The 13327-nt window shown below is 41.3% G+C and overlaps 1 protein-coding gene across 1 annotated transcript in view; it reads left to right on the forward strand.

Annotated features, from left to right (window-relative positions):
• TBC1D8B (TBC1 domain family member 8B) overlaps positions 1 to 13327 on the forward strand; it is a gene marked incomplete in the record, with an annotated part of 1684663 nt that overhangs the window by 1602886 nt on the left and 68450 nt on the right. Inside the window, 1 exon segment of the mRNA XM_044057627.1 lies at positions 11397 to 11480. Within this exon segment, the coding sequence (XP_043913562.1) occupies positions 11397 to 11480 (84 nt within the window).

A 13327-nucleotide genomic window follows, 5' to 3' on the forward strand; every position in this document is an offset into this window, starting at 1 on the left:
TTGTGAAATTCTTTTTCATGCAACTTCAAAAGATGCTGTCTAAATTTGTTTGGAGTAGTAGCAAGGCTGGAGTCACCTTGGAAAAACTGACCATTGCAAAGGAGAAAAGGGGGGGATGCCCAATTTAACTTAAGGGCAGTACAAATGAGAGTCTAGTATTTGGAGTGCAAGACATTGTAATGTGAACTGGAAAAGAATCCTGAGGGAACGTTATCCAGAGGGATCAGTGTTCCAGTAGTCTATTTTGGAATGACAGGATTAATGGGACAAATCAAGTTTTGAAAGTGATCTCAGTAATGTGAAGGTAGTTCTTAAAAGAAGCAAACTTATAGCAATGGATCCCTAGCCTATAGCATTTATTATTGGCTCATCAGAGCTCTTGACTGGTCTAAAAGTAGAGAACGGGCAGCGGAGGTCTGAATCCAAGTTACCAGGAGCAGCTTTGCTTTGAGGTAAGGCTGATAGATTTGGGAACTGCTTTAAATTGGAGATATTTTGAGGTGGGACAGTGTTTGTCATACAGGACACTGAAGAGAACTTTGAATATAGTTAGGCCCACACAGAAAGAAAGGGATGGCATCTCCTTGGGGGCTGGATTCCTTTTGGATATAACTGGGGAGAATGATAATATAGAGCACCTGATCAACACAATTTTTAAATGTCTTAAGGTAGTGGAAGAGTATACCCTGGGAAATGTGAAAAGAGATTGGGCGGTATTTATTGATAGGTCCATTCTGGAAACAATATGAGGGCTAATGTCTAGAAAGGGATTAAGGATGCAAAGAGGTTCAGAAAGTTTTGGATATTTGGGTGGAAGTGCCTCAATAAATACGTTTATACCTTTGAGTGACTTGGCATAATATATCCAGCAGGAGATAACTCCTGCAGGACTGTAAAAGTGGGCACATGGGTATTTGGAGGCATGTTTTCTGGGAATGTGAGTCTCTGACTACTGTCAACCTTTGGCAACAGGAGATATTAAAATCTGGACAAAGAGGGAACCTTAGATCTGTATACCTATTTCCTTGGGATTCCACAGGGATGCCCTTTTCCAAAACACTCCATTTGTTTGTATGTTCTACACTGGACTGGCATTCTCACCAAAGGAATTTTCTGTCTTGCTCTCAAGAGTGTTGGCCTTGGCTGTGGCTCTTCTATAACCCTGAAGTGGATAAAACTGGTAACGGAGAATGAATGAGTGCATGAATGTATTATGTTGCCAAGTCTGCAAACGCCATCATATGAAACTGATTACTTGGTAACTAGTGGGTGATCTAGGCTGGCATGGGTGTGATATGTGAAAATGGGGAAAGGATGTTGAGCTTTTGTACATAACATAATGAAGTATATTTTGTGACAACTGGTGCCACGGATGTACATAGTATATGGAAGGAAAGTATAGTATCTGAAATGAAGTGCAGAACTTTTAAAATATGAGAACTAAATCAACCAAGTACAGAACTTGAACAGTCTAGATGGGCTGAATCAGCCAGTATAAAAACTAGTGTCTGAACAACTGGACAGTCGTATAACTAGTTTTGGACTATTACCAATGAAAAGTGTAGTTTCAGAAATGCCTTTAGTGCTACAATAGCATTACTATCAGCAATCAACTTCATGTACTCTGACATCAATGATGGCCTTAACACTGAGATACTTGTGGACATGACTAGTGCATTTGAAACCGTGATTCATAAAATACTGCTTAGGAAGTTGCAAAAAATTGACATTGGGTGTAACACCATAAAGTGGTTCCAAAGTTACTTTTAAAAGAAACCTTCCAAGTCCATAACAACAACAACAACTTATTCTTCCACACTCTATTCTCAGGTGCTGCCCCAGGGCTCAAGTCCTTGGACCCATTCTGTCATCCTTGCACATTGGTGATCTGACTAAAGATCTTGCATTACTCAGCATTGCACTGTATGTAGATATAAATCCAAATAAACGCGGCAGGACACTGCTATGTCTCCAAGAATTTATTAAAACAGCAGAAAAATACAAAATGAGTGCTTTCGGGTAACAACCCTTCATCAGATCTTTTTTTTTTTTCATTTTTTTGACTTACTGTATGTAGATGACATCCTGATTTTGCAGTCCAGTAAGTGCTTGTGTAGGTTACAAACTAACCTTCAATAAACCTTTTCTGACCTATGCAGTTGGGCTGAATCTAATCGTCTAATTAACCATGCAAAAACAAGTGTTATGTTAATTTCCTCTCAGAAATCTCACTACTACCCCATAGTAACATCATGGATATCCATAACGATGGTATCACTCATATTTTAGAATACAAATACTTAGGTCTTACCCTTGAACCTTCTGTTGCCTTTTCAGCTATTGCAGCAGAGTCGCACTAAAGTCCTCTCTCAACTGAAAAACTGTTAGAGTTTCTCTTTCTCCTACAGCCTTCTTTGCCCTAGCTAAGACAATGTCCTCCTTCCTAAACTGGTCTGCTATGGTCTTACTACATTAATATTTTACTGTGTACCTCTTTAAAGTTTTACACAAACCACAATACCAAAAGTCTGCAGTTCTGAGTCATTATCATCTTCATGAACTTTTTTCTGCATTTTGTACGTGGGATCAGGGTGTATTATAAACTCTTGCTATCTCTCTCAGTTCAGTGCCACTCTGCTACCTTCTTCAGTGGTCATGCCTGATTGTCCCATGTCTTCTCTCCCACAATCCATCCCTTTATTGGATGCCCTCATTTCCATTTCAGGTTTTTTGTCTCTCCTAAATCTTGTTCAGAAAATTATCTTCCCAGCACACATACCTGAAGCACCTTTATTTGTTCCATTTTACCTTCTCTGCAATTGGAGCTACTTTGGTTTCTGTTCTGATGTCCACATTTCTTTGTCTGTTCCACAGTGTGCATCCTGCCACCTGCCTCGGGTACTGCATCTCCATCGCATCTAACTTCCTCAGCTGCTCTGCCTTCACTCTCTAGATCTCTGTACCAAGTAGTAACACTGTCATACCACTGTTTTGTAAACCTTACTTTTCAGCTTCTTTGGCATTCTATCACACAGTACCCCTAAGACTCTGTGGCAGGTATCTGTTGCCCCTCTGATATGATCTCCTTATTGCGACATCCCTTCTCTTAAACTACCCCTCCCAGATACTTGAAGCTGCTAACCTGTTCCACTATTTTACTTCTGTTTCTCAGTTCTCTGCTGCTTCTGATTTTCTCCACTTTCTGCCATTACAACTGTCTTGGCTGTCCTCACTTTAATCCTGTGTGCCTTCAGTTTTACATTCCATTCCCATATCATTTACTGAATTTGTTCAGAGTGTGCTTGCAATGCTACATCATCTGCATTATGGCATCTTTGCTGATGTATGCCATCCCCGTTTGCTAATGTAGTCCATCATAAGTATGAACAGCAAAGGGCACAGAGCTCAATCCTGATGCACATCCACCACCACAAAGGACCTCTCTGTGAGTCTGAATACTGTTGAGACATGTGTTTGAGTCTTTGTATGTAATCAGCAGTAATTCTACCAATGTTTTTGGGATTTCAATCCTTCTAAGGACATCCAAAATCAGTTTTCTTGGGACCTTGTCAAATGCATTCTCCGCTGTCTGCTTCACTGCATCCTGATCTGAATCCCAGCTGCTCTTCTCCCATCTTACTTTCTACTGCTCTTTATATACCAGTCAGTCTGTCCAACACTGTCATTCAGTATGACAGGAGTTTGAGACACCTATACAGCCCACAGTAATGAATGCCCTTTTTGATCTTGTACACTGATACTTGAAATATCTAATCATCTGGGATATGCGTCTGTCTCTCCATACTGCTGTGAGTACCCTCTGGAGCCATTTCTCCCCTAACTTACCCAGTAACTTGACTGTATTTGCCCTGAACTCATCCAAGCTTGTTGCTTCTCAGCTTTCATTTGTCTTTTTTCTGTTTTTATGACTTGCAGGGTGGCTCTTCTCATCGTAGGCTATGTCTGCAGCAATGCAGCTTCTGTTGGGTTTTCTTCATTCAGAAGCTACTGGAAGTATTTCTTCCATCTGCCCTTGATGTTCTGTGAACTGGTATGTAGGTTGTTGCTAACATCCCGTATGAAGGGTGTCTGATGACTGTCTTTATATTTCTGTCTTTGCCTTGCAACCCGATAGTTTCTTTGTCACTTTCCACATGCTGGTAGAGTGCCTCTGCCTTGTTGTTTGCTATCACAGCTTCTCTCTTAGCCTCTTTGTTAGCTGACCAGTTTTCCTCCATAGGCTGGTCCATCTTTTCTGTGTCTCACTTTTTTTATTACACTCCCTTCTTTTGACGACTTCCTTGACTTTTGCATTGCATCACCATCCTTTCTTTAGGTACCCCATTTTCATACTTGGCTTGGCCTCCTACCTGTTTTTGAGCGCTGCCATTCTTTTTCCACTCCACCTATTTCCTCTTCTTCCTGAGGTGCTCTTAATATTTCCTTGAACTCTTTTACTTTCTATCCAGTCACCTTCCAGGTCTTCAGCCTGTCTGTATTCACCTTAAAGCCTTATGTAACCACTGCTTACAACTGATTGTGGCCACCAGTGGTTTAAGCTGTGGGCCAGCTGTTTTACTGGAGATGACTTTGCAATCTCTGATTTGTCCCAATGCCCTATCCTTGCCATGAGGTGTCTGAGGTACATGCTAACCACTCTTTGTTATCTTGTGACTGTCTCACTTTCTGAACCATGTGTTAGCCTCCATTAGGGCATTTGTGAGACACAAGTCTGTTTAATGTCTCTCCTATATTCCTGTTGCTCCACCCACATTGTCCCAAACAATCCTCATAACTTGTTCTGTTTGTCCCAATATGAGCATTCAGGTCCCTCAGTGCCAACACCAACTCATACTGTCCTCCAGCTGTGGCCTGAATGTTTTTTTACCTAACTATCAAAACTTTCATGTGAGGTGTAGGCCCAAGGGAATGAATTTTGTCATACCATTACACTGGAGTCGAATTCCCACTGCCACAGTTTCTGATTACATCAGTCACGGTCTTCAGAAGATTCTTCCTCACCACAATTCCCCACACCATTTTTAGACTGTCTTGAGGAGTAGATTCTGGATCCCAAGCCAAGTGGCTTTGCTGCACTGCCATTTCATCTTGCATCCTGGTTACATAGGATGTCCAGCCTCCTCCTTACCATTGTTAACCACTTCCAAGCTGAGTGCGGTCATCCTTTGTTCATGTTTGGCAGGCTGATTGGTTTTATGTCCAGCTTTTGCTCTACTGTTATAACTCAAGCTGGGCAGCTGGACACTGTCAGAACAGTAGATTATGGACCCAGGGCTGTTTGGCTTTATAGCCAGCATACACTGTTCAGTAGAGGCACATAGACCTCCTCCTGTCATTTGCATTCGTTTCTGCCATGGGTTGGAGTAGGCCAAGTCCTCAACCTACTTATCATTGACAAATACCCATATCCATTTTTGTTGGCATTAGTCAGTGTGACCAGATCACATAGAGGCAGTTTTTTACACTTTTTGTGCACCATGTCAGGATTAGCCACACATCTATGATCCATGTTCTCCTATCAACACAGCGGATTCCTAAAGCAGTTGGTCTATTCAACTCTGATCCTGACAGATACCATATAGTCTGTGCTGCTGCCTACAACTCCATGTAATTCTTTGGGTGAGTTTGAAGTGGAAACATCAAACATGTTTTGGGAGGTGAGAGGAACTCCACAGAGACACAAGAAGAACATGCAAATTTCATACGTATGTTGGCCAGATGTCAGGAGTGAACCTTTTACCTTGTCGATGGAGGTGATTGTCTTAAGCCATTATGTCAGCTATGTCTCCAGAGGATGCCTTACCACTAGGTACTCTGATACACAAAATACTAAAAGGAAGTTATTGCATACATTTTCAGAGACTAGGTTACTTCTTAAGAAATGCACAAGATAAAACGATTACTTTAAGCAGACTTGCTTTTAAAACAACTGTTGATGAATGTACACTGTCCTGACTGAGTCTAGCCTCATGGACCAAACTCTCATGTGAAAAAAGAAGTCTTGAAACACTTGCCGAGTTAAAAAAATGCCCTTTCTGAACATTTGCAGTGAAGTCCTATGCATGTGCTTTAATAGTAGTTAGCCACACTATCATGCAGCTTAGCATGCCTCTAGCAAACCAGTTAGACACTTCATGCTCTAGATATCTTAATAATACAATTGCATAATCTGTATATAATTATAAATGTTTGTTACTGCTTGCTAATGTCAATAATGTCACATTTACAATTTACATTTCTGCATAAGCTGTTTCTTTGAAAATTGTGTACCTTTGAAATTACCATAAGAATTGCCTCCAGAGGTTGCATCTACTTTAGTTATGTACAACAACCAGCAATTTATGTTTTAAATCCATTATCACATATACTGTTGTGGCGTTGCCTACAAATATATTTTGCTCTATTTGTAATCTGTACTTTCGGGTCACAGCTGAAAAGGGTCTGTGGACCAGCCCACATGCCTGGTTATCAAAATAGCAAATAAATATCATATTCTTCCATTCAGAACTTTTAATCCAGAGAGAGACAGTGCATAGTGAGGGTCTGTGTGAATGTGAGTTTGGGTTAGTTCCTAGCTTAAAACCTGTTACTTTTTGCTTCTGTTTAAGCCTCACATTTGCAGGTGCTCTTGCTCATTTAATCACAGCTACTCATTTGGTGACTGCGCCAGAGTGACTGAGAGATTCTGCTTATTTCCAAAACCATCCATTGCTGCAAAACCGAAAATAAGTAATATTTGCACTTTGTTTACTGTGTTTTACTTATCTAGTGTGTTATTAATGACATTATTACCGCATTTATGCACTTTTTAATAGTCAAAAGCATACTGACATTTTAAGATACTAGCTACATTTTATCTGCTAGATTCAGGGCTGCTGAGTCTAGATTTTGTGGTTTCTTACTCATGGGCTGTAAACCAGCCATCTTGCATTAAGAGGATTTTTTTCTGTACACTTTGACAGAAGTGTGTGGATCTAAACCTGTCTGAGTTGAGGATTGCTGGAGGAAGGGTCATTGTGTGTGCTTTCCCGATTGATAGTTTGCTTAAAATGTATTCCTTTTTGCTTCTGCTTAAGCCTTGCATTTGCAAGAACCTGCTCTCTGCGCAGTGGTGGTTAGCAGTACCCTATATAGACATAAACACCATGTAGGTAAGATTTACCTAGAATAACTGTCACTGAGACCAGTCCCAGCCCCCTGCACCTGTAGGAGCAATTAAAGTGGGTGCTAAGCAGCACCTCCTATTTTATTAACCTTAACCTACTCAAATATAGTTCCCACTTTTAGTCTGTGTGCTACCTGCACAGTCCAGTCTAGTTAACACATTCTCTTCCCAGAAACAACACACAGTAAAAACCTGATATTATGGACAGATAGTTTCCCACCATCTCTGTGGCCAGCCTGGAGGAAATGGGCATCCTGAAGCAATGTAGCAATTTTCTCACGTATATGGACAACTTAATCCTGAAACAAACAAGTACTATGTGAGACATGTAGTTACACTGTGAAATTAGAAGCAAGACTCTGACAAGCAAGTCAAATGCCAAACAGGCTGTCAGCACACATACATCACTTCTAACACTAAATAAGGATTTGACGCATAAACCCACATATGTGGAACTACTCACTAGTAACGTAACAAAAGCTCAGAGGCCTTCCAAATGCTGCCTTCAGAAACCACATAATAAAGCAAACCACAACACACAATAATAATGCACACACTAGTGTCTCAGCAGACAAGCCCTTAAGGAGAAACACCACAAAACCCAACATGTACTGGTCATAGGAAACTCCATAGTGAGAGACATGGATGTCTCCCTCACCAAGCTGGAGAAGGTTATGGTTAGCTGCCTGTCAGGTGCTAGGATCCGTCAGGTCACACAAGCACTCAATTCACTCAACCACAAATGCTAGTATGACTCTGAGATGTGCCTCGCTGGACTGTATGAACAGAGACAAGATTGAGCTCTCAGATTGTGTCACAGGCAGGTATGAGCCTAGCCTTGAACAGCATTCTACCCTCACCAGGGATGATGCCACAGTACAAACAAAAAATAATTGACATTAACAAGTGGCTTAACTTCTGGGGTCAGTCCAAGGGGATCCAGTATCTGTCAGCATGGGAGGACATGATCGACAGGCTGCACTCTTTTGCCAGAGATGGTCTGCACCTGTCTCCTTTAAGCTTTCAGATACTGGCAAAGGCGTTAGCCACCCCATAGTGCTTTTTTTAGGATTGTCAAAATAACCAACCTCCCGATGTAATAAAATCTTCTCTTGATAGGCTCAAGGTACTGTTGCTCAGTGCTTGAAGTCTAAACAAGAAACAGCACTTACTGGAAGCACTCCTCACCTTGGAAAATGCTGATGTTTGTGCTATCACTTCGACACAGTTCAAAGCCATGGAAGCAGGGCTGCAACACCTTCCATATGTTCAGACTGCAAACTGAGCAAGAAAGAACCAAAAGAGGAGGTGTATCTGTTTTCATAAAGGATAAGTGCACCTCAAGAATGGCCAAACAGTATGACTGCGTCAAGCTACTGCATGTCCAGTTAACCACAGGCAAAATCCCGTACCACATCATCACTGGTTATAGGTCCCCCAACATGAACCAGGAAAAGCATACCACATACCTGGTCTTACTGGAGTCACTTAATATGCTGCCCAGTACCTTACTCATGGGTGATATTAACTATCCTGCCATTGACTGGGTAACATACATGACTACTAATAAGCAGGTTCAGAGGTTCTTGGCCTTTGTCACTGCAAATGCTGTGGAACAGCTGATCGGAACACCCACAAGGGGCTGAAATATCCTGGACATGGTACTCAACAACATGGGGGAGTATTGCACTTCACACCCATGTAATGTTCTCCTTGACAAGATTGAACCATAAAACAGTCTCTTTTGAAATAAATATAAGGTCACTTACCCCATTCAGCTCAAACACACTAAATAATTTTTCCAAGACAGATTACTTCCTACTTAAGTGATGGCATAACAAATTTCAAACCTCCCCTGAGCCCCGAAAACACAGACTTCTATGCAGTGTGTACACTAGCACCCTGTATAGCCACTTAAGCGGTTGTTTAGACTTGGCTATACCAGACTGGATTAAAGTCAGGTCTTGTCAAAAACTAAGCCACCTTGGTGAACCCCTGGTCCATACAACATAAAAAAGAAACTAATGTCCAGAAATAAGCAGGAATAGGCTCAGCAGAAGATGAAATCCCTCACTAGTGTAAACAAACAAATCAGATATCTAGTCAAGTCCTCCAAAGCAAATTGTGAAGCAAAAATAGCCTCCCTAGCTAAGGAAAATCACAAGGCATTTTTTAACTATGTCTGAAATTTTAAGGGGAATACTCAAATATGTGCAGAGCTGGTTGTGGATGGCACCACCCATACTCAAACAGAGGAAATAGCCAACCTGATAGCTGACAGATTAGGATCAAACTTTACCCCCCCCCCCCTCCCCATCCCCACCAATTGTCTGCCAAAGTATGCCTGCCACCATTCCTCAGTCTGTTATCTCAAGAGAGCAGATCATCTCTGTGCTCACTAAGGCTAAAAACACTGAGTCAGTGGGCCCAAACAATATCCCAGGGTTAACTTGTAAATAACTTAAAACATGACCTATCAGATCCACTTGGATCCCTATTTAATCACAGCCTCCAGACAGGATATGTTGCAGCAGAAAGATGGACAGCAGCAGTCATCCTTCTGCAAAAAGGGGGACCATCAACTGACCATGGAATTATAGAACCTTAACCCTGTCTGTCCTTATGTGTAAGGCCATTAAAAGAATCATCATGGGACCTTATCAACAAGGACATAGGTAATCTCCAGACTCTGGACCCAACCTAGTTCAGATACATTAAGGTAGGTCATGTCAGCTAAACCTAGCTGACTTATTCAAGAAGGTCACCAAGGCCATGGACGAGGGAAAGACTGTGCATACCACCTACCTTGACTTGGCCAAGGCATTTGACACAATTCCCCACTCAGGTATTATTGAACAACTCTCTCAACTGGGCGTAAACCTCAACATCACCAGGTGGGCAGCCAGATAACTCACTGACAGGACACACATTGTCTGAGTGGGTGAATTCACCTCGAGCAAATGGCCAATCACCATTGGTGTACCACAGGGTTCTATGCTAGGCCCTCTACTATTTGGAATTTATTTCACAGAAGTCCAGGGAAGTGTGGACAGCCTTTGGCTGACCAGGTTTGTAAACGACTGCAAATTGGGGCAATCATTGAATCACCGAACGATACTGATATACTGATTGGTGCCAAAACTATGGCTTGAAACTAAATGCAAAAAAATGCACAATTATTCTGTTTGAGAAAGTTAATAACTAATTACAGTATTGACAGCCCCCAAGAGTTGATCCAGTCATATGTGATTTGGGTACTCAGGTGTATAGTAATCTTAACTTCAACCACCATGTGTCCACAGTGGTGAGGAAGTTGTTCTAAGTGGCACATTTCATAAGTAAAGGCATGGCATCCAGATCAAAGGATGTTATAATTCCATTGTACTCTATTCTCACCAGACCAATAATTTAGTATAATGCACCATTTTGCATGTAGACATCTGCAACAGCTGAAGAGACCCTAGAGGTTTCTCACCAGGAAAATATACATATAAAAAACAAGGCCTACATGGAAAGAGTGAAAGCCCCATTACTGTATTCTGTCTCCTACAGGCCGCTAATGGGCAATCTGTGTCTGGCTTACAGGGCATTCTCTGATCTGGCCGTTATGGAAATGTTACACATTCGTAAATCAAACTGCACAAGGGTAATTTGTTCTAGGGATCTTAACCTAGCCTCTGACATGAGCAAATCATGCTGGAGGGATAGATATGTCTCTCAAAGACTACCCATTCACTGGATTAAGCTTTCTGTTCATCTGAACCAAAGCTCTCCCTGACCCTCTTTGGGCACAACCTAGATCAATGGATGGGCAATCGTAAATTCACTCCTGGGAGTAGTGCCCATATCTCTTATGGACAGAGGTAGTAGGTATTAGATAACGTAACATAGGTTCATATATTTGTGAAATTCGTTCACCTAGCTTTTTATAATTGGGATAAATATGGCTAGACCTGTAAGAGCTGTTGGGCCATTAACCTAGTAATCTCCTATGGTCATATGAACTTAGCTTAACAATGCTGGCTGGGTACAGTTATTGTTGGCAAACTTGGGTACTAAAGTCAGTTTGGTCAGCTGTGTCTCTGTAACTGTACAGAAGTGTGTGTGTGGGTGTATGTTGAAGTCACTTTGATAGAACTCAGTAGTTTATTTTCTGATGATATGATAGTTCATTTCTTTTTTGACCCCTTCCTTCTACATGTTTTCACAGCTTTCACTGAGGTAGAATCACAGAATCCGTCAAATGTTACAAAACTTTCAAAGGAAGACTTAATACGCTTCAGCCAACTGAACGGTCTGTATCTCTGTTTGCAGCACATAATGATATTGTATTCTAACACCCCTTCATATAGTTTTGCTGCTTGGAAATGAATGGTTTGAGGCCATAATTACTGTTGACATTAATTGACATAGAATATCACTGAAGTCCATAGTGAACTGTACCAGTTTAAGGGGAACACACTGTTTTATTAGGTAATGTTTTGTTAACATTTCAGAGGTGAGTTTTACTTTTATCTTTTCTCTGTGGTTGTGTGACAGTGGAGGTAGTATATTAATGGAGCAGGGTTGTAGAGAAAGAGCCCACAGGCGCATATCAGTTCATCAGTTTCCATTTACCCACTATGAGTTTACGTAAGGTGACACGCCCACACACAAAGCTTGTTATCTTCTTGTTCTGTGGGGAAGCATTTTGTTGATATCCTTTTTCAGTGAAAATAAAGACTGATATGAATGCAAACCACACACTCAGGGGAGCAGGGGACACCCCCCTGTGAAAAAAACAGTACTTGGTGTTATGCCACGTGGTGCTTACAGCTGCACAAAGTATTTTTCACCTTTTGTAAAATGGCATCCATTAAAAGCCGATATTGTAGGATTTTTACATTGATATCACCAAGGTGTACCTCAGCTTTCAGTGAACTTTACCCATTGTGATAAATGGCATACCCATTTATTCACAGCTTCCTTCTGCCCGGCTTGGACACCTATGAATACAAGACTTGGATTGCTTTTAAAATCATCTGGCCTACAAAGCTGATATAAGTGTATTTTTTTGTACTTGCTTGAACTGTTTCAGTGGTATTTAACACTTCTGTACTACATTTATTTATTTGGTTGAATTTATCACTGTTTTTCAGCCAGCACTTGTTAAAGAAACTCCATATGTTTGTTAGTATACTGCTCTTAGGTTGTTTTAACAATATTGTGATATTTCATAACCTCTTCTGATACTGCAAAAGCTCTTCTGAGTGAGTCTGCCAAAGTATTTTTAAGCTTTGCAAAGTTTTTGTGCGTTGTGAGCATTTTGCAGGATTAGTGGACTTGTGTCCAAGGATTCTTGATTTTGCAGATTTCTTACTTCTGTTGTAAAGCATTTGTTACCGCATTTGAGCTCAAAGCCAGTTTGTTTTACATCGGAAGGGTTCTTTTGCACTCTGGTGGGAGCAGAGAGAGCTTAAATTCAACCCATCCAAGATGGGAACGACTGGTCAATAGCGTATTGTGTTTTTATCTGATTGGCCTGAAGGTTTAACCGTGTAAAAGTCGTTCATCCTGCTCATATAAAAGCCTCGCAAATGGGGTTCCCTGTGCTTGCATATAAGCAAATCTCTCCAGTTTAAAATCCTCTATAGGAACCTCCCCACATAGTTTCCTGCTGTTCACAGCTGCTCGAAGAGCTACCAATTTGTGCAGAGGGTGGTACCACTACAGGTCATCTAACAGTACACTAATAAACACTCTCACATTCACCTTTAAGTGACTTTCCCTTATTCCTTCCTTCCCATCTAGAAATTGTTTCCTTGCCTTACATAGCATAGGCTCGATTCAGACCTGCTGAATCGAGGCTGGTATCACTTAAAACAGCAATATTTCGTTAAGAGGGCCTCCCTGCACCCTTTTGGCAGAAGTGTAGCTCAGGACCTCTCCGAGTTGGGGATTGCTGGAGAAAAGCTCTGTTTGGGGCTTTTCAAGTGGCAATTGTGTTAAAACGGTTTAAATTTGCCTTGTATGTAAGCCTCGCGTTTCGCAGGTTTGCAGTCAGTTACAGGAGCTGCTAAGTGTTTGCTAACTTTAGCCCGAGATCTGGTGTGGATCTGCACTGAAATCCAACTCATCCACTGGGGAAAAAACTGAAAATTA

Source organism: Protopterus annectens, chromosome 15.part0, assembly GCF_019279795.1.
Source record: "Protopterus annectens isolate FY-2018-M chromosome 15.part0, PAN1.0, whole genome shotgun sequence".
Classification (NCBI taxonomy): domain Eukaryota; kingdom Metazoa; phylum Chordata; order Ceratodontiformes; family Protopteridae; genus Protopterus; species Protopterus annectens.